At 44.1% G+C, this 21,794-nt stretch overlaps 4 protein-coding genes across 7 annotated transcripts; 1 reads left to right on the top strand and 3 right to left on the bottom strand.

Annotated features, from left to right (window-relative positions):
* The first annotated feature begins 180 nt into the window (after positions 1 to 180).
* Positions 181 to 9,027, top strand: LOC128303312 (muscle M-line assembly protein unc-89). Of its 3 annotated transcripts, none has more exons than XM_053040227.1 (10): positions 181 to 428; positions 676 to 790; positions 1,358 to 1,525; positions 1,701 to 1,873; positions 3,705 to 4,040; positions 4,453 to 4,706; positions 4,782 to 4,998; positions 6,179 to 6,562; positions 8,157 to 8,306; positions 8,372 to 9,027. In XM_053040227.1, the coding sequence occupies exons 1-10, from the start codon at positions 355 to 357 to the stop codon at positions 8,577 to 8,579; spliced, it is 2,079 nt and encodes a 692-aa protein (XP_052896187.1). In that variant the 5' UTR covers positions 181 to 354; the 3' UTR covers positions 8,580 to 9,027. The 3 variants fall into 3 exon arrangements, with proteins under 3 accessions (XP_052896187.1, XP_052896186.1, XP_052896188.1); XM_053040226.1 differs by having other exon boundaries at positions 8,142 to 8,306; XM_053040228.1 differs by lacking the exon at positions 3,705 to 4,040 and having other exon boundaries at positions 8,142 to 8,306.
* A 907-nt stretch (positions 9,028 to 9,934) lies between these two features.
* On the bottom strand, positions 9,935 to 11,098 carry LOC128303311 (multifunctional methyltransferase subunit TRM112-like protein). The gene is made up of 3 exons (XM_053040224.1): positions 10,962 to 11,098; positions 10,786 to 10,887; positions 9,935 to 10,719 (listed from the first exon to the last, which is right to left on the bottom strand). The coding sequence occupies exons 1-3, from the start codon at positions 11,037 to 11,039 to the stop codon at positions 10,531 to 10,533; spliced, it is 369 nt and encodes a 122-aa protein (XP_052896184.1). The 5' UTR covers positions 11,040 to 11,098; the 3' UTR covers positions 9,935 to 10,530.
* A 257-nt stretch (positions 11,099 to 11,355) lies between these two features.
* LOC128303388 (uncharacterized oxidoreductase YjmC) lies at positions 11,356 to 13,640 on the bottom strand. 2 transcript variants are annotated; one of them, XM_053040324.1, is made up of 5 exons: positions 13,283 to 13,640; positions 12,418 to 12,816; positions 12,131 to 12,345; positions 11,714 to 12,070; positions 11,356 to 11,651 (listed from the first exon to the last, which is right to left on the bottom strand). In XM_053040324.1, the coding sequence occupies exons 1-5, from the start codon at positions 13,638 to 13,640 to the stop codon at positions 11,493 to 11,495; spliced, it is 1,488 nt and encodes a 495-aa protein (XP_052896284.1). In that variant the 3' UTR covers positions 11,356 to 11,492. The 2 variants fall into 2 exon arrangements, with proteins under 2 accessions (XP_052896284.1, XP_052896285.1); XM_053040325.1 differs by lacking the exon at positions 13,283 to 13,640 and adding an exon at positions 13,152 to 13,184.
* Positions 13,641 to 14,621: 981 nt separating this feature from the next.
* On the bottom strand, positions 14,622 to 16,167 carry LOC128302844 (chaperone protein DnaJ 2-like). Its single transcript, XM_053039691.1, is given in 7 exon segments — positions 14,622 to 14,699; positions 14,701 to 14,737; positions 14,769 to 14,832; positions 14,914 to 15,482; positions 15,555 to 15,648; positions 15,842 to 15,966; positions 16,097 to 16,167. Coding segments are annotated over 7 exon segments (1,038 nt in total).
* Between the last annotated feature and the right edge of the window lie 5,627 nt (positions 16,168 to 21,794).

Here is a 21,794-nt window from a genome sequence, read left to right as displayed (position 1 = left end):
TCGACAATGACGTCACCGTTATTTATAAACAAAGTTGGTGTTTGGATTTTACTGGGTTCGGCAGTTATGTTTTCCGGTGCGTGAAGCATATTTGAAATCCGATGCAATAGTGCCACACATAAATCCCACCGCAGAACCTTCGTCATCGTACGTGGATATGTGGTTTTGATAGAAATGTCCTGATTTTGATGCTATTTCGTGCCAACCAGTTCGGCTTGCCTGCCCGCATTCGCTTTGCCTTGCCACACGCATGAATTGAATTCTGCGCAGCCGCAAACAATCAAACCCCCTGTGAAACACAACATCGAAGCATAACAATTTCATCAATCTGAGCAAAAGCGTGCAGTGAAAAGCATGTCCGAGCAAATGGACCAAATTGGGTTACCGCCCGGTTGGGACTGTAAATACGATTCCAGAACGGGTCGCTAGTAAGTATGGCAGGCAGTTGGTGTAAAAGTTGCTGTGAACAGGATAAAACCATTGCCACACACGTGCACAACAAGGGGCGTGAAATGCGTTGGAAAATGTGTTTGCGTGAAGAAATCCAACATGGCGATAAGGACGTTCCCTGAAGCGGATCTTATCGGAATGTGTTTCTGTGTGTGTGTGTGCTTGTGTCGGGCGATTGTGTTGTTGCATAACTCATATGCTTGTTATCTGTGTCATTTCGTGCAGCTACTATGTGAACCTGTTTACCAAGACGACGCAATGGGAGGACCCTCGGGCCAGGATCCGCCAGCTGCAAACTGGAGCACCACTTCACATCTCTAACGACAGCATTTCCATGCAGGTAGGTGGCGAATGTGTGTCACCATGCTCCGTGCGTTTCAACAACCGATCCTTGAGTCTGGGAAGCCCAACCAATGCTTGGGGCGTGCTCGCGAGGACGCTTCTGCATTCGTCCCGGCTCGCGAGTGCGTCAAGTGCCCCGTTGGCAATCTTTCCGGAAGGGGACGGGATGAGTTAATGAGAAGAAGAAAGTTGGAAGGGAAGAGAAGGGTGATGTCGTACGAACGTGTTGTTTGTAGATGTATCTTGTTGCAAGTTGGAACCAACTCCTTTCTATAGCTAGTGTGCTCTGTTTCGATTAGTGTAAATGTGCTGTTTCTATGTAAAAGTTCCTCTTCAATTCATTTCTACGCCTTTCTCTCAATCTTTCTTTCTATGGCGCCTATGTATTCGTATTGCCCGCTATATCTGACTGTGTCCCGTGTCATCATTCCGTGTACATTGTGTACTCTGTAACCGCATTGTCATACGTCGCCCGCAAAAAAACCCCGAAACTGTACTGCCGCTATGCTAATGTTCACCCACTCCGTAAAATTGGACCGTACCAACACGATTCGGCAAAACGTAGCCAGTGCATGGTTCTCCCTATCATGTGTACCCTTCGAGTAACTCGTTCTATCCAGCCCAGGCCGCCTTCCAGAATCCACCCTCCGGTGTGCCTAGCCTTAATGCTAGCCCGAACCTTGCCCAAAGACTGCAACAGCAACAGCTTCAGCAGCAACAGCAGCAGCACATCGTAAGTACTACAACCCACCATGCGTCTCCATCCATCCACACCCGTTGTTTGTGTTTGGTTTTTCATTTCGTTCTCTATTTATGGTAATACATAAGACAGGTATTTTGTTGCTAAACGACACAGCCGAACCTTTTACACCGTTTAGTAATTGCATTAATTTTCCTTCTTTGCGCAGGAAATGTCACCGATGGTACGGTCCAGCCCGCGCATGGGACTCGGCCGCCAGGGCATGGTGGAGACCACGTTCACGACGAACGTGACGGCAGCGGAAACCGATCTAACGGTGGCTAAAATTAACTCCATGTTCCCTACCGTACCGGAAACCCACATCCGGATGCTGTTGAAGAAGTGAGTATGAGAGCGTTCCAAGTGGAACGGAAAGCTTCAATGGAAAGTGTCCAGCATCACTTTCGCTTACACTCTCACACGTACACACCACTGGCATACAAAAGGCAGATATCTATGGAAAAGCACCTTCGGGTTGAGGTATTAGTTAATTGTAGGTAGCTAAACAATTAGGACCTTTTTACTTTAAAACGGGATGAAATGGAAAATTCCTTTCTAACCGGTACGGAGAGGATTGAATACCGGTTTTTGGCTTTGTGCTGTTGAATCGGTTTTGTAGTAGTTTGTGTCATTGAAATGACTACAATTCTAATTGTAAAATTATATCAGTTAAAAGACTGCTACCAGTTTCATTACATAGATGATGCATTTGGTGGGGTAGTGCACTCTGGTGATCTGAAAAATAGATAAATTTGGTATTATTTTTTTAATGTTTAATATAAATGTGTGACAAAATGTTTAACTTGTCATATGCCTGATACCGAAAATAATGTTGAACAACTCCATCGGGTGTTATAACGCAGGAAACGTGACATCACTGATAACACAACCTTCCCATCGTTGGAGCTAAAGCGAAATCTATATGTTTATATATCTATATTATATATGAGTATTTTGGAAAAAAGAAGCTAGTATACAGACCCAGCCATGTTAAAATTACAATTATCTGCATCGGCTACGTGCGATGACTGAAGAAATTGTGTAGAATTCAGAAAAAAAATCGGACGGTTTTTATCGGACGAATTGTTTTCGAGTTATAATGTTCGCCAATGTTGAACATACGGTTTCGGGATAATCGTCGTTTGAAGGCTTGAGTCCCATAGACACTGTTTAATTTTTCAGTCCTGTAACTTTCAAATGGATAGTGTCACATGCACTACGGGAAAAGTTTGCTATATGCTAGTCGCTTCAATGAAAGGCTTTAACAAAAGTGTAACACTAATGACTGAACCTGACCGAGTGTACTACCTCCTACAAAAATAGCAACCCCCTATCAGGACACACAAAACTCCACCGAAGCCTTCCGTGGTCTGTTGCCACAAAACTTGGACACGTGTGTTGTGCTTTACCGGCCGTTCTCGGTGTTTGTAATGCTGTGCGATGCTTAATGCCCACTCTTCCGTCAACATCAAAGCACATCCTTGTTTGCATCTCTTTTTTGCATTCTGTCTCGCACCGCTCGGCTGTACTAGCTCTGACTCCACTGTCGCCTTGATTAGCTAAGCTTTTGCTTTTCCTGTTTCCTTTCCGTGGCAGTGTTTTCTGGTGCGACGAGTGCGCTTGCAATCTGATATCTTTGATCTTTCGTTTTTATTGCCGCAAGCACAACAACAGAGAGAGAGTTGTTGTATGGTCTGTTACTATTTTTAGTTGCTGTATCACTTCCCATCAAGGCCATCAAGGCTGGAAGGCTTTTGTGGTTGGTGCAATGTGCTTACACACAGCTGCCTCTATTGCTTCCCTTAAAAACTAGTTGAAGCAAATATTTGAAATATAAATCACGCAGTCTAATGCTTTGTTCGGCCATGTTTTACTAACACTTTACACACAGACACACACACACACATATTTGTTTCGATTTCTTTTCTAAATCTAAATCACGCACGCTAACTCTTCTGTATCGAATCATTCTCTATCCTTCAATGCGCTCTCGTTAACCGTGTTAATCTAACAATAATCAACAAAATACTTCCTTGGCTTGGCTCACGTGTTTGCAATACTTGTGCGTGTACTACCGTGTCGCAAAACTTGCGCTTCCTTTCCTTCCTGATCCACCCACACACCCACACACCCACATACACAACGAAACAAATGCGTGTACACGTACTGGCAGGTACTACAACCGAGAGGCGGTCGTAATAAGCGCACTGCAGGTGGAGAAACATCCGCTAACGACGCCGGGTCCCTACTCGACGCCACCGCTCGGCCATCGCCCGTTCCACAACACGGCCATGGGCGTGGTGTCCGCGTTCCAGATGACACCGGTGCTGGGAGGACGCAGCGAAATGTCCAGCTCGCGTACGGGAAGCCCCGTACCGCGGCCGGCCAGCGGTGCTAGCGGTAGCTATGCTGGCGGGTACGGTGGCGGATACGGATCACCACGGAACGGACCGGGGGACGGTTATCGCAGCTCGCCGAAACCACACTCGTCGCCGAAGATGAAGCTGAGGTTCCTAAACTAAACGCGTTCTACTTTTACTGCCTGCTTGTGGCTGCTAGCCGTTGACTGGGTTTAGTCGTTGTGTTACATTTTTATTATGCTTTCCCTCACTCTTTGCTAGTGTTTAGGCTATGCATTTATGTATCCTTAAGTTACACCTTTATCTATTTGTTTCAGTTATATTTTGGCTTCATTTGTTTTCGGTATGTTTAAACCTTAACGTTCTTTTCTCTTCCCGCTGCATGTGTTCTTATATGTGTTGGATGTGATATGCCGGAACAGGATTTCTGTTTTCTCTTGCGTTTTGTTCATGTTTTGCTAGACAACAAAACCCCTTTTCTTATGTTAGCAGTATTTGTGTGCCCAACTTCAGTGTTTATACCTAACGTACCAATTTCGTTTTTCCTCCCCCCGTTTATAGATACATGAAAAGCATCTTCCCAAAGGCGGAAGAAACGCTCATTCTCGACGTGCTGGCTAACGCGGACAATAACGTACAGAACGCTTCCCAGCAGCTGCTATCGATGGGTTACGATAAGCGCGAACAACCGATTCCGCAGCGTAATTCCGCCTCACGCAAAGGTACCGGTACGTCGCAAGCGACCGAAGATGACAAAAAGGAGGAACAGAAAACGCCTACACCGAAGCTAAAGTCACCGGAAGAAAAGAAGAAAAGTAAGTCAACCGGTGAAGTGTAGTTACCTGCGTGCAGTATGCATTTTTCATTCCCATGTGTTTAATGTGTTTTAGTTAAATCACGCCTGCAGACAAAGTATAAGGATACGCCGGAGAAAATCATTCTAATGGCACTGGAAAGCGTGGACTATTCGGAGGAACGCGCCAAAAAGATACTGAACATTGTTATCCAGGAGGATAAGGATAAGAAGAAGAGTGTCAAGATTGAGGCACCACACAAATCCGAGGAGGATAAGGAAAATGCCCGCGGTACGGGAAGCGCTGGGCCAAGGTAGGTGCACCGCGGGGGTACACACACGAATGGCAGCTTTAAAGTGAGTCGACAAACAGTAAAGCTGCAACAATTCAACAATTGAATGCATTCTGTGCTGCGAAGCTCTGTTTCTCTTTCTCTAGTCCTTAATTTGATCATGAAACAGAGCCGTTTGAAAAAAAGATCTTTATTAGAATGGGACGAAAGCTTTAGTGTTAGCATCTCGACAGTTCTAAGGGTGATGTTATAGCTCAGAAACCGGAAATTCACCTAGCGTGTGTGCGTGTGTTATTAGTGTCAGTAGAGTATTTTCCTTGCAAAAAAAACCGCTTCACAAAGCACCACCGTGCTGTGTATTCTTTCGTTTATGTGTATCGTATCCTTTTCCTTTGCTGCGATGCTGTTGCCCTTCCCAAACGTGCCGTGTCCTAGTTTTTTTCCATCTGCATGCGTCTCATGCGCTTTTAGTGAAGCTGCTGTCCATGCTGCAGAGATTCATTTTGACAAACGATGCACCAAACCCAATCGCATCCCGCGCGCATAACGTAATGAATTAGAATGCTTTATCGAAGCGATGATCACGCGATCGTGTTGTAGGAAGCGCATCGCCGGTAACAGAGTGCGCCACACTACTGATAGCTGCTTTTGATTAGGTCGCCATAACAGACACATTACAAATGCGAATCTATCTACGAAATACGCATATCCTGTACATTCTTTCTCTCTCTCTCTCTCTCTTCTTCTCTTCTATCCTCATTCTCGTTCTCGTTTTTTCTTTCTTTTCATCCAACATTGAAATCATACCCGGTCCCAACACATGTTACGCGAAATTATTGACAATTTGTTTGCAAAATCGAAATTCGAAAAATGCTTCAAAACTGGAAACTATCAACAACAATCTTGACGCAATATTTGCCAAAAATTGTCCATGCCAATGTCCTTAACAACGGTGTTGTTTCCCCTCTAACCCTTGAACAAATCGTTCGACAATCGTTCAAATTCAAATGTTTTTTTTTCGATGTGTGTGTGTTTCTGGTGGCACGCATCACGTGTGATTTTACACCACCGCATCACCACGCTCATGTTCGTTACCGCCCGCGTGTTTTTGTGTGGACTCTCCTTCCCTCTTTATCTCACTCTCTCTCTCTATTGTGTTTGTGTGGTTGTTGCTTGCCGTCGTGCACCAAATATGTTGCAGTCGAAGCAATAGCACCGCTTCGTCACAGCCCCGCACACCGCTGGCCAAACGTGCCCACGATGGCGGTGTCCTTGCTTCATCGGCCGCAGCAGCAGCAGCAGCAGGAAGCTCCGAGGGTCCAGGATCAACCACGGTGGATGGTGTTAAGTCCACGGACAAGCAGGAAGCATTGGCGGGAAGTGCCACTGCAAGCGCAGCCAAATGCTCCGACCCCGAAACGAGCCCACCCGGTACGACGGAGGAGTCATCCAGCAGCGATAGTACCCCCGGCGATGACTCATCCCCCGACTATCCGTCCGCGAAGGTGCGGGAAAACGGTGCACGCAGCGGTGCGGTTGGTGTTGGCAAGCAGAACCGCCCGAAAGCCAAAACCGATCACGCAAAGTATGATCTTTTACTTCCGAATAGTGTGTTTCACCCATCACTATCGTTTTACTATGTTCCTATCTTCCGTATGTGTGTGTATTTTACGTGTATCTATATATATGTGTGTGTTTTTTTAGATATGCTCTATGGTTTATAATTACTTTGTTGTTGATTGTTTCGTGTCCCCCGGTTTGCGGTCGTCACGCTGAAGCGCGCGAACGGTTATTTACTAAATGTACTAACAAAAGAATTCCAACTATCAAATCTCGCTCAGATGTTTACATTGTTCATGTTGGTGCTCTAGTGTGGTCTTATTGTGTTTGCTTTCGATTTCACTTTCATTTTGATTCTAAACTGCACTGTTTATTAAATTTAATTCCTATATTAGATGAAGATAACAGGTGAAAGGTCTATATAATCTAAAATAAGTAACGAACAATTGTGATGTAACAATATTTAGCTAAGATTGGTGTTGGGTAAATTTGATTAAGATCCAGAACCTAGAAGACTCTTTGAACTGATTGAACGAACGATATGAATATCTGTGCCTATACTTATTTCATTTGTATATAAAATCCTTTGGTTTGACTTTATATCTATTCTTTCAATATATTTTTGTTGAATAGAAACATTGTATGAACCCAGATCTTTTTTAGCAAACTTAAAACATCAGATTATTAGAAGAAGACTAACTTAACGTACGTGCTTTATAACATTGTCAATTGGTCTTGTCTTTGGAAAGGCTTCATATGTTTAATACATAAAGTTTGAATGTATAAGTCCTTCCTGTGCAGAATTTTTAGGATTTTGAAGCTTATAAGTAAGGACTATCCAACTTAACATCGGCTTCAAACTACTAGTACACTTAAGTTTTGCAGTCAATAATAATCCACTAGAATTTATTATAATTACTAGGGGTAGTTCCAACCAAAAACCTTCTAAATGAAAAACTCATCGATTTCTAGCAGGAGAGTCGAAGCTATCAATAAGTTCACACTAACATTATATCAGCTTTTTTTTATCATTCGATCATGCCCAAAAATTCCCTTATCATCAAGCACGTTATCTTCGCTCGTCACCAAGAAAACGCAAACGCTGGTATGTGAGTATACGTAGTACGGCATAGATAATGTGACCCCCCATTCCTGTGTAAATCGTTTAACCCACGTTTCCCTAACGATGGTTGTTGTTTGAGATACTTTGCACAGTTCGGATCGCCTCCGGGTGAAAAACATCGTGGGAGCTAGTAACCGCCCCGTGTACATACCTTACCGTAGTAGTTACTCCATTAGACGCATGCAGTACTTAGCACCAAGGAGTGTAAGAATGTTTAAAACCTCTCCCAAAAGTATTGTCCTGTTGTGGACAATTTGCATTCACGTTCCATTTCGTTTCTTATCACACACACATATTATCCTTGCTCTTCGGTTTTGTCCTTTTTGCTCGATCGTGCGCGATCTCTCTCTTTCTCTCTGTCTCCGCTCCGTCTCCGTGCTCTTTCGCTCGCTATCACTATCACGTTCTCTGTTCTCTCTTTACTCCCACTGTCCTTGGCATTACATTTTCTGGTGTTCGTCCCATGCGGTGTAATGTTTAGGTATTCTATTTTTAGAACATCCTCCTCGGAAGACGAATCCAGCGAGATGGCAAGCAAGGGTTCGGATGGCAAAATGGATAGCAAATCGTCCCAGCTAGCGTCCCGCATACCCACCAAGGGACCGAACATGAAGCTATTCAAGGGTCCGAACGATGATTTGCTGCTGTAAGACAAACGCTTGTTGTGTTCCACGTGGCCTGTTGTAATGTGCTCTAAATCGTTCATTTCAGTACCGACTACGTCACCTGGAACGGTGCCAATCCGGATCTTGCCAAGGGCAGTCAAAAGAAGGCAACTGGTACCGATCGCACGATACGTACGGAACGTACGTACAAAGCGCACGGTCCAAACGCGGAACTGTGCAAGGGTCCGGTCGGTTCGCTAGCGAAGGGCAGCATGTACACGCAGCTGATGAAAGCGGACGTGAAGTGTAACTAGTTGTGGAACACGTAAGATGTTCTGCCGGAGGAATGGAACCGATTCGTCACCTCCAGGAACATTCGGTCGTTTCTTTTTGTTTTTTATATTCTCCCCAAAATCCATCCAAAATTAACGTGATGTTTTGATAGATGTAGGCCCCCCAAATTGGCTGATATGGCGCAACTTGCGCGATGTGTAATGTTAGAGTGTTGGAATTCATCCCTAGTTGTGACACTGTTTAGATAAAACAAAATTGACTGTACTAAGATGAAGGTTGAAGCAAATCTACCGGAGCACGCATAGGAGAAGGTTGATGTTGGTACTATTCGATGTTAATTTCACACCGACTTGATCGTGCCATAAGGTTTCTTGTCATTCTACACATTTACATAAATAATTCCATTCAAACGGGTGCCAATTTTTGTGAAAGATAACGTTTTAACGACGATGGCCTATTTTTATGCGTGATTTACGTGTGTATTGACCCGTGTCATTATTTACTTACTTTCTTTTTAATTATATACAATTTTTTTTCTAATGTGTAGATCGTAAGCATAGCTGTCACGATACGATCAGCAGCTTGCGTTTAAATTGTCAACCAGTAGCGTAAATCATTCCAAAGAGCGTTATTTCAAATGAAAGCATGATAAACAATAGAACCGTTTATAGGGACACTCTTTTCAATTAGATGTATAGCAGCGGCAGTTAGCAAACCGGTCCAACAGATACTGGCACCATTTGTAGTACACGCACCTAGACGGCACATTTGTTATTGCAAACTTATGATATATCTAGAGAGACGCGATCATTGAGGTGCAATATTTTTCTAGCAGAACCGTTTAAAAACACAACAAAGTATAGTATAACAGAGGGAACGAGTTTACTAGCATCATATATACGACGATTGGGTAGCAGACAGGCGGGAGCGTTTGTTAATGGCTGCAGCCTAGTTTGTTGTTCGCTACTTAGACTTATCCGCACGGCCGCACGAAATCCTAGCAAATGAACAATACAATCAATGCGTATTGCAACGTACGTACGGGAGCTGGCAGCACGGCTGGCCTCTTTGCATGTTCCCTTTTTGATAGTACGTTACTTTGTGCCTATATTTGCGATGTCACATAACAATACAGCTGAGTACGCGTACAATGTACACCAAAATTCCCAACACAATTCAAACATTACTTGCAAACGGAACTAATGAAACGGAACGAATCGTTAACGGTGTTAATACTTTTAGACAGTCCGACAAAACAGAAGGCGTTAGATTTATTACGATGATGTATTTTTTTGTATACTAGCGAGATGAAATCAGATATGTCCATAACATGCAATCCACCAAAGATCACTATCAGAATCTCTTATGTGGAAAATTATCTATTACCAACACACTTTAGAACGGTTCTCATTTGTTTGGCAAGATTGTCTGTTTCGTACGTTTGTAGTGTTAGTAAGGTAACCTAATTGCGAAAGCGAAATCCTTCATTATTTTTTATCCCCATTTGCGATACGATCGGATCATAATACGGTGAGACAAAAATGTACCTTACTGCAAAGGAAGTAACTGCAAATCATTCGTCCTTTTTCCACGCAATCTGCATGCGCGTGTTACTTAATAATACATACAATACATACATACCTTTCTTCCAAAATGTTTGATGTGCCGGGACGTGAAAATGCGCTCACACGGTTCACTATTCATACTAAAGAACAATAAAGCAACAACGGTTTACGGCAATAGTGGAGTTGATTGTTTAATTGTCTTAGTTACAATGTTTTCCTTTTCATACCTCTACTACCGTACCTGTCATATAACATTAATTACGATCATAATCGAAACAATACGACATTACTGTTTGACCAATGCATCCGGCCAAATGTTACGTTTATGTTACATTAACTTACAGAATAGCACATACAGGAATAGGAAAGCTGATGGAAATGCTTGCACAAATGCAAACAAACATACTTAAACCTCATCCTCGTTCAGCAACATGTTCGGTACACCCTTGTTGATCGGGAATATGCGTCCCGTTTCTGGACACTCCAGCGTACCCTCAACTACGTCCACCTCGAGCAGAATGTGATGAAGCTTCTGCAGCGTTTCCATATCGTTCTGAATATCTGTGGGCATGGTGCTGGGAATCTCGGAACCAACCTGTGGAAATAGAAACATACGCAGTTTTTGAGAGACCGCTAAACCACTAATGGCAAGACATCCTACATTGGCTGCTGCCGCACAGATTGCGCTCCACTCCAACCTTGGCAGCATTCGGGTGATGAATTCGGAGTTGAAATCAGCATTCACTTCTTTCTTCTCCAAGATCTGTGGGATTCGGGGAAATCGGTTTGGTAAGCACCTTCGGGACTGTCGCTGTTATTGGCTAACGCGTTACTTACGTTTAATTTCAGTGGATATCCCACTTTTACACCACGGATGCACTTAGAAGTGAGAAAATTGTACGTAAGCAGTTTCATGGTGCAGCACGTTTTACGTATTTTGATGAGGCGCGTTTCGTATGCGGCGGAAAGGTTTGTTTTGGTATCGATCGAAGCATGCGAGAACTGTCATTTGGTGTGTTGTTTTTTTCTCTTGATGCTGAGGGGTAGGAATGTCAAGTCTCCATAATGTGGGAAACACGAAACACGCGCGATTTTTGTTTTACAAAATGTTGAACCAATGATTAAGTTTATTTAAATCACATCAATTTACATACATGATTTGTTCTTATAGAACTTTATTTCTCAGTATTGCACAATGTCCACAAATATTGGAACTCATTTCTGTGGGTGTTATTTAATACTTTATTGAATCAGTGCTTAACCAAAAGCAAACTTTCGGCAATGGTGTAAGCATTACTTGATATGTTGAAAACCTTGAAACCTTCGACGCTTTCGACAGAATTGATCATCCTACTCATTGCTTGCGAATTAAATCACTTCAATCGGCTTCACGCCCAAACGTTCCGACAGCTCCGTGCAGGTCTTAATCTGATTAACATGGTAAGGAAGTCCACCGTCCTTATCCACCTTTGCCATGTGCATACGTTCCGGGTCACCCGCAACCAACACGGGATGGTTTGGATCGGTCTGAAACAAATCGTAACACATTATTTCGATCACATTATTATAAAGGACAAAACCCATATTACCATTGGCATATTGCGCAGAATGCTGTTCATATCCGACAACCGTCCTTCAAATCCCGGTGCAAAACAGGCCGGATTGATCGCAACAAAGCACTGGCCAAGATCGGCTTCCGAATCTGCCCCCGCGTGTGTCCACTTTCGTATCTTCGTGGCGTAGTTTGCTCCGGACAGAATGCCACAAAATACTTCCACCATCGCACCGAGACCGTACCCTTTGTAGCCGGAAGTTACCTCCGTTCCACCCAGTGGCATTAGGCAAGCGGTGTCGAATGCAACGCTCGCGTCCGTCGTCGGATGCCCATCGGGGCCTTGTGCCCAACCGACCGGGATGGGTTCATTCTTACGCCGCTGCATTTCGATCTGTACCGAACGATCCGGATGTGAATAAATATTGATCGCTGGATGCTTTCCGATGCTTACCTTTCCGACCGCCACAGCAGTGGTAGCCATGTCGAGCACGAACCCATCACCATCTTTCCCTGGGGCTCCCACCGAAATAGGGTTCGTACCGAGGGCTGCCTCCTTACTTCGAGTTGGACTTGCCAGCGGCGAAGTGTTGGTCATGGACATTCCGATACATCCGGAGTCCATCGCCCGCAGCGTATACCATCCAGCAATTCCGTAATGATTCGATCCTACAAATGGAAGGTTGAATGAAATGTTTTACACCTCAATTCTCCATTCGCACAGGAACACACGGTACTTACGCTTAGCGCAAACCCATCCAACACCAACCTCCTTCGCTTTGCGGATTGCCAAATCCATGCAAAAGTTACCGACCACCGCACCGAGCCCATTGTTCCCATCAACCCAAGCGGTGGCGGGCGTTTCGTTGAGGACGGTCGGTACCGCTTCACCGCTGCACGCATTCTTGTGCAGATCATTAATGTACATCTCGAGCCGGTTCATACCGTGGCTGAAGTGTCCCCGATAGTCCGCTTCGAGCAGTAAATCGGCTTGCTGTTTTGCGTGGGCAAGCGGTGTCTTCGATTTCACCAAACAGTCCACCATGAAACGGCGTGCTTCTTCGACGGCCACAAGCCCTTGTTTGGCGGCAACACTGGAACTCATATTGCGGTGCTGTGTGGTGATGAAGGGTGAGCTTTCTGTAACACAGGGTAAGGGAAATACAATTAGCTCGGTAAACAGACGGATTGCGGAGAAAGTAGGACTATTATCGAGCCAAACAATTTGGGTGTTTGTTACCAAGCCACACCAAGCCATTCCGATAAGACAAGCAACCGAACTTATGCGAAGTTCGTATTTGTGACATTCTTGGCGAGGTTATCTCCGGCACTTGTAAGCAAAGTGCCATTCGCTATCTACCCATGTCTTATTAACTTTTCGAGTTAGCAAAGATTTCGCCCCTTTTGGTGGCCGTTACCGAAAAAGAAGATAGTCCAACGGGGTCAGGTTTTAAAAACAGGTTTACATTGTTTACCTTACACAACACATGCAAATTGGACCTGTTTGCCGTTGCGCAAGACATGCAACGATTAAAAAAAGCCATAAAATTCTTGAAGATCGTTTGCCTGGCAGATTCCAATGCACAGGATCGTTTACCTTACTCACCAAAATCTTGCCTGCTAGTGTATCGATAGCTGGCCAAATGCTTTCGCTTCTGCTTGCAGCCGTTTGCTACGCAACGGGTCTGATTCCGTACACCACTGGACGAACTGTTGGACGATGATGGACTGTCGCTGGTGCCGCTCAACAGACGAATAGTAGGCCGGGATCGTGCGTTTGCCGTTGGTGCTCGTATCGTGGACGTGATCAGCATCGTTGTCGTGCGGCGGAAGCATGTTTGCATGGCGCTGGAAGATGTGGCAAACCCGTACGATGTTGCTGGTGGTAGTGGTGATATGACCGCACGTGAAATCAGGTTCTGGAAGCAAACGTGTACCAGACGGATCGTTCTTGGTGTTTGCATCATTGTGAGCGGCGAGCGAGAGAGGATCGCCTAAAACATAAATTGATAGCATTGTTGCGCATAACGAAATAGAACCAGTTTTAAGAGGTCACGTTTTGCTGTGGCTTTTGGATGACAATACAACAGAAAAAAAAGAGTATCACTAGGGCAAGTGTTACGAAATCGAATGAAACGAAGTTTATTGATGTAAGGAATGCGTACATGCAGTGTATTGGATACAAAAAATGTTTTGATTTTCTGCTCGCATGACTCTATAATATAATATAAGTAACGAACTATTATCGTTGGTTAATGTTGAATTATAATCAAATAAAAAAGATAAACCGTACCTCCTCTGTATCGTATATTCAGCGGGACCACGCACACACGTACACTGAATAAAATCTCTTATCAACCTCCGCTGAAGCACCGCAACTTATCAATGATAAGCCTGACTGATTACGTGTAATCTTTGTGCTAATCTTTCCTACACTGACTGGTAAAAACGGCACAAAACGGACCAAACTTTCCGGTGTGAACGGAGCAGTCTTTTACGTTCAACTGTTCGTCAATGTTTCGCGCTAATGAAACCCGGGATCCGACCTCTACCAGGGTTGAACTTGTCCGTTTGTAAGGTTAATACACCCGTCGACGGTGTGTGCTAAAAATATGCGAGTTTTATCCGCTCCTGCCTGTCCTACAACGGTTCTTGACTCAGTGCGTTCGTGCTTTTTTTTGCGGTCCGTTCTTTACCGCGACTTCTTAATCCGTGCGTGCTTGTGTGGGAATTAATCGATAAATTATGTGGGTGCGTGTGTGTGAGTGTGAGTATAATAAGAAACGTACTAGCATTGTGGTACAACGTCATAGTGAAACACTAGTGTGGTAAAGGGGAAAAAAATAAAGTAAGAAACGAACGCGCCGTCGCGTGACTCGGAATGTGTTGTTTACGGAAATGCACCCATACAAACCATTCCCTCACTACGCCACTGATAGACCGTGTTAAAACTGTGCTGTCCTGGGTGGAAGTAGCAGCAACGTGATAACGCGGGAAAGCGCGCGGACGGTTCCATTGATGAGATTTTACGCGCGCTACAGTATGTGGCAGATGTTGAGCGTACAGGTTGGCGTACGGTTTAAGCACATCGCTCGATCGCATGTATGATGCGTGTCGCGTCGTAAAGCAAATGATGAGGCACTCGGGGTATGGTGGCTAAAAATAGAGGAGGGTGTGTTGGTTTGATTAATTTCTTTTCCTTCCACAAGGAGTTCGTCAGAGCACCACGTAACTTACGATATATATTTACGAACAGGTTACCGCGGCCAGTGGGTGTTTTCATACCTTCGCCCTGGAACTGTTTCACCATCGGTAATGCGGTTGGGAATGGAGGAATTATGTCAGTGGTCAACAACTTCTGGTCGATCGACCGTACGTGTAAAATTCCGCCAAACAGGGCCGCGGACAGTGGGACGGTGACGTTGACCATCAGATCATCCCCGACAACGGTGAATGTGTGGTGTGGCTTTACGACCAGTATCACCGACACATCACTCCACATTTCATCGATCCGATGGCCAAACCCTTTCATTTGAAATAAACCGCCGTGGCGCATGTACGGTGAAATCGGGATGGCCATCGTCTGCCAGACCGTACGGTATCTACCTTCGACGGTAAAGCTTCTCGGGAAGGTGATCTCTTTCGTTGTTCCATGGAAGCATTCTTCAATTTCCAACTCCAAATGAAATACCAATGATGGTACGGTCAGTAGTGATGCTATATCCAGCTCATGAGGAGCTGCTGTTTCATTGTTGTTTTCATCGGGCGGCATTAGTGCGTACGAACGGGGATTGATAGCAAAATGTCTGCGTTGCGTAGAAAGCATGGAAGGTAGGACAATGTTAGTCCGCGCAGTTGGGTAGCAGGGTTATACTTACTGGAATATTTCGAAACAGTTGCCGCTGAACTCATACACCGGGAAGTGCTCCTTCAGCGTACCAACATTATAGCGAGCACGCCACTCTGCGTTCGCTGTTTGAGTAAGAAGCGGTGGTGGTGGTGGTGGTGGGGGAGGGGGGGAGGAGGGAGATAGAGGGGTGGAAAAGAGAGTGATAGAGAGAAAGGGAGAAGGGGGGGGGGGGGGGTTTGATTGGGGAAGAAAAGTAATTGTTCGAATGTTAGATCCAAACCGAAGGGATGATTTACGTCACATCTACAAACATACTTAAAACCTCGCACGCTTCATTGATCAGCAGCCAATACTCGCGTTGCTCGAGATTCTTGATCGGGAACGCTTCCGGATCGTAGTCCTTCGATTCCGGATGACATAATGGAGCATATTGCTGATAGCTGGAGGGACAATGGGAAAATAAACAAGCAGACTTAATTACTTCACATTCTAAACATGGTTTTCCCCGTCCAAACCGACTGTACCCATCAAATCTGTGTTTCGCCAACCCACCCCAGCTCCAACACTTACGCTTGGCAAATTTCCCTCATCGGCGCATCTTCGCGCACGGCCAAAGCTGCATAATAATTTGGTGTGTTCATTTTAAATTCTACACTGTTGTTGAACTTTGCGCGATAATTTGAAACCGAGAGTTAAACGCCAACGGAGAAACGAAACACTGTTCCACAGTACGGCAATAGAACACTCACGCACGCACGGCCTGCTTGTACGAGCTACTTCCACGAAATGACATCCACTTTCGCTGATTCATCTGCGGAAGTCGCCTAGTGACACATGGATATTGAGCATCCTCCCCCCATCACCTAAAAATCTTTTGTCTAATTTGACACTTAACACGTTTGAATGAAGGACGTGCTGGAAGGTAAATAATTGTGCCGAAAGCGTGATTGACTGTGCAACGGCGCACGCGTGAAGAGCTTCCTGGGGGTAATATGGTTTGCCACGCTATACTTCAGACCGGCGGTGCAGCAAGAAGCAATCGCAGTGAAACAGATATTGTTAATTACAGATGGAAAAAGTAGTTCATTTAAATTTAGCCGATTTGTAAACAATGCCCCCTACCTGTCACCAGGCTGTCAATGCATTGATATGTGCGTGGAATCTGTATTTAAATTGAACAGTATTCGTATCGGAATTTAAATGTGTTGACACCGTTGCGTATAGAGTTTTTAATGCTTTTGTGGTTTCTTTGGTAGTTTTGTGGTTTTGTTTTTAATGTTAACATGTAATTGTTGCTAAATTTTAAGCCAGGATTTTCCCTCTCGCTAACGTTCTGCTCTCTCTGGCGGGAAACACCTATCTCGCTCACTCCACGGAGCATTGTAAACCATGGGCGAAAGAGACAAAACTCTCAAATCCGAGCAGCCCTCAACGAAAAGGGCATCTCGCAACATGTGGTGATATTGGTTACTCCACTACTTTGATAATTTTTGATTATTAATAACGATTACCAGCGAGTTGGGCGCGCGACAGATACCAACAGTAAAAGTAAGGAATGGTGTGATTCGTGTGAAAATCATGCTAGACCTGTGTATTTGTATTTGAAACAAGCTTGTGGAGTTCTACTGTTTTCGGACGTAGGTGAGATGTGCCCCGGGTTATGGCTACGGTTAGACTCCACATGGCGACCGTGACAGGACCCGGGGCACATCTCACATCTCACGTGCGTTCACGTCTCACTTTTTGCAAAATCGCGCGCGCACTTTGGAGCGAACGTCATCGCTTTTCATCGTCATCACGTTATCGCAGTTTCCCCACCTTCTCCTTCGTGCGCATCGCACATGCAGAAAACTTCTGTAATATCTTCTTATACCCCCGGTGCAGCTAAAGTAATACCCGTTATATAGCATAATTTGACACCTTTTTCTCCACGTGTGGTTATTCTCGAAGAATTCGTTTTGTTCTTATTTTCTCACCCGGAAGCTCATTCGCGGAAACTCGTTGTTCACACGCTTCGATCATCTTATCTATATGCAAATATAAAAATTCTTTTATGGTGTAAACATTTCGCTATGTGAAAGCGATTGATTAGAGGCATAGTACGATCCGGTTTTTTTTACAAAGAATGTGATATTATGCGGCTGTGCAGAACAAACTCTAACTGACCGCACACAATTACTTTCCTTTTCATCCGATATCGTACGCGGTCTTTCGAATACAGTCTTTTTTCTGAGTTACGCGAATAATGCGTTCAAACGCGCGGTCGAACAACCTTAAGGCTGACGTGCAGTCTCTGATAACGATAACGAGTCTGTGCAGTCACACGTTGGTTAACCCGGAGGAACACGACGCGCTACAGCTGCCGACCAAGCTCCTCCACTCCTTGAAAGTGTGAGGCATCTCGGTGCATCAGTTGCGGTTGAACGTGGGCTGTGCAATGGAACTCGCAATTCTGCAATAACGATGCGAATTTGCCATTCTTGAGCCTGGCCTAAGGCCACAAGCAGTTCCCGGTGTAGCTGTGCTTTGCGATGACCATTAACAAGGCATAATGACAATCTTTAAATCACCTCGGCCTGAATTTGCCCATCGCATTTGTAACATTGCGACTGAATGTAACAGTTTGGATCGAGGACCCGTAACGCGAGGATCAGGATGGTGTCGCGGTCAAAAAGGTCGTATACCGAGAGGTCGTCGGCGATTGAGCGACCGGACTCGAACTGAATAGGTGAGTCATATTTATAATCAAGTAATACAAACACCCATATACAATAAAGTACCCTCTTTCATCCTCTCAACAGGATAACGATAACGAGCACATTGGTGCAATACACCGCGCGAAAGATATATGCATGCAGTAGCAATTAGCCACAGCGACAACAGCAGCAAGTGGGATTTTTAGTGGGTTTGCTCACCGCCCTACCTTGGAACATCGTTGTATCAACCCATGGGAACTAAGACGAAAAATCCTTTGCATGCACCTAGGAGTTTACATGCATCCCAGGGATTCCATTCGTAGGAATTCCCCGTGACCTTGCGGAATTATTTAGTCATTGAAAATAATTGTCCCCAGGCGTTCTTTAGCTTTTCTATTCGGATTCATAGCGACATAGCGCATATTTTCGGACTATTTTTCAAAATGAATGTTGCATTTGACCTTTACTATCTTTTGTGCTTTGATTAATAACTTCCTTCACCAATTGCAATCACGAAGTAATACAATGTAAACGATCATTAGGGTACTAGGGAACCCACATCACCTTAGTTGTGCCGCTGAATCGCCATTCTAGAAAATTTCCCTTCGACCATCTCAAATCTGTAGATCGTATTGCCGCCTCATGGCTACATGAGACCAGTATTTAAAGTAAAGAACTTCTTGTCACATCACTAACGAATATAACGCCCAAGGCCGCTGTCTTGAGGTACACAGGATGTACTGAAGGTTCTTAGGCTTAGAACTAGATAGTTGCGAGATCAATTAACCATGTTATGCGACCCATTCAGTAGACAACTATTGATCATTTCGTTATCGATTATTCTGTTGGTGATAATTTCGTAATACAGAATAGACATTACAGATGCACAAAATCTTAATCCCAATGGCATAACAATCTGTTTAAACCATCTAGAAACGTCCTAAACTAAACAGACGAGGAGCTCCCATCACTTTTTGACAAAGTCATCAGGATCAACAAACAGTTGGAATGTATCAACTCAGCAATAGACGCAGAGATGGAGGGCAGAACTCATCAAGATGGTCATGGCTAGGTCTGCCGCTACCACGAATCGGATGTTTGTAAGGATCCAGGAAATAGCAGGAATAACTGGAAGAGTGGAAACTGGGTGTTATACATTCAGTGTACAAAAAAGGGTAACGGACTGAACTGTGCCAATTTGTGCTTCAAGATCAATGACAACTACAAGATTCTGTGCTCATTCTCTTTTGCAGATTTCGACATCATCGGACGAACATCTGTGGCAGTGTACGAAGTGTACATCGGACTTAAACATCATGAAAATTGAATTAAGGATCAAATCCTGCTTGATGCTCTTCATAAGTTTGTTCAAGGATGGCAAAGGCATCACGTCATTATCGTGTTAACTGTCGCAATGAAGCTCTGTCGTACTACTTTCTGCACTGTCTGATCTGGAATCTCCCGTATTCTCACCGTTAAGTTGTTAATTGAAGTAGCACTTCCACCTGTCGATCACATTTCGCTCGTTCGTTAGCGATCTTGGGAATGAATCCTCTCCGTGCCACGTTCAACATCATGTAGAATCTGAGAATTTTCTCGACTGAGATAGGCACTTAGCTGCGTTAGCTGTTCGTCCGATTCTTCAAACTGGCGTTTCTTCTCTTGGAAGAGTTGCTGACTTCAAGGTCGTCTAGAGACTGTCGTCAGCCAACATAAAAGAAACAGCACAGAAGAAGTAAACATCGAATGCCACACATCAGCATATTTCCGTAGGAGCTACGCTTCCATGATCGCGTTTCCGGCAAACGCGACGACGACGACGGTGTTCCCCTGAAGAGCAGCGAGAAACGTGACTTGAGCGACATTCTATCGCAGCGTTAGGTCTTAAAAGCGGACACTTGTTGGGGAGAGTTTAGTTCTAAACTGAACTCATCAGACGTAAGCATGGGGTAGAGATATAAAACTATATTTTTTTTATCTATCCCTTGCTTTGTGTTTATCTGTAGTTCTCCACGTTCTGCCCGAGTTTCACATTAGGGCATTTGAAGCAGAGTTCCCTTGCACTTGTCATCAAACCATTCCTTTTTCTGGTCGGTAGTTCGTTCGGCTATACGGCTTCGATAGTTCGCTAAACCATACGCGAGTGATCGTTTGGGGATTTTTGTTGAGCCTCAGGGGGACCTGTCCTCATAATTTCTTAGCTACGGCATGTTTCTGACGCTGACGTTTGCTCCTCTGTATGTCCGTACGCCGATGATAACCGAGATGTGGCTCCCGAGAAGTGCCAGAAACGTTGCGAATGTAAAACGACTGCAAATATTTAAATAAGACACAGGAAAACAGCCGGACAATTGGTTTGCACAACAAAATATTTATTGAACTCGTCAATTAACTAGATTTTGATTGAATGGTTTTTGTTTTTTCATTGTTATTCTTATGCTTGTGTCTGTCTGTCTGTCTGTGTGTGTAGTTAATTTGAACTTGTTGTTACATGTTTCATGTTGAAAATGTAAATTTTTAAAATTACACCTTCCTGTTTGTCCTGCTAGCATTAAACGAGTCTTAAAAACACACCACAGATCCACAGGTGATGCTAGTGAACATTCTGGCTGGCCATTGTTTTTGGGCCGTTTCGTTTTGCTAATAATTATACGCATTTATCCTAGATTTTTTGGGCTGCACTTTGGGATATACCTTACCAGGGGGAAAGGAATGAAGGAGTTGTCCGATTCGAAATGGAGAATATTGTTTGATCACATAGAAACAAAATGTATTTCACATCGCAACAGCATATCCTTTTGGAGCGATCTCGATCGCTTCAAATGTTCATTCCCATGAATGGTTTCGTTTCGTGCTTCCGTTTTTAGTTTATGAAAATTTGATTTATCAATGTAATGCTAGACGTTTGTGAAATGTTGTAATTTGTTTTACATTTCGAGCATAAATTCATTCACCCTTTACGGGTCTTGGCCATTGGCGGTTTCCCTTTTTGTTAGTGGGTTTGTTTTGTTTATATATTTATGTATATATATATATATATAATATCGAGTGTTAATGTTTTAAGAAATTGGATTACCCTTTTTACATACACGCACCCATACCTCGGGGCATGTGTTTTGTTTTCGTGTTTGTGGTTTGTAATATTCGATCATCTCTCTTCATCCACGGCCGCTCAGAAGGTAAACGAAAAGTGAACGAAACAAAAAACCAACCCAAAAGTGATGTGAATTTATTGACTAGCACAGTTCCGATTTTATCCCTTCGGTACTTTCCTCAACATTTCAATTCTTCCTGTATCACCTGTTTTAGAGATCCTTGCGAAACCGTTACAAGACTGTTGCTTTAACGTTAATTTAAGTTACTACTTTCTAAAATGAGATTCTCTTTGTTTCGTTCGTATCCTTTGTCTGCGCGTTTCGTCTGGTACGATCAAATATGTATCATTATGCCGGAGGGCACCGTACGATTATTAAAACATTCAAAAAATCTGCTAATGTATACAAATCGCCTTTGGTATATCGTGTCGTTTAAACGTACTATCGACTATAAGTCAACTGATCGGAAGAAGTTCC

Source organism: Anopheles moucheti, chromosome 3 (assembly GCF_943734755.1).
Source record: "Anopheles moucheti chromosome 3, idAnoMoucSN_F20_07, whole genome shotgun sequence".
NCBI lineage: Eukaryota > Metazoa > Arthropoda > Insecta > Diptera > Culicidae > Anopheles > Anopheles moucheti.
Note: the sequence above shows the minus strand (reverse complement) of the source record. Positions and strands in the feature narration are given on the sequence as shown.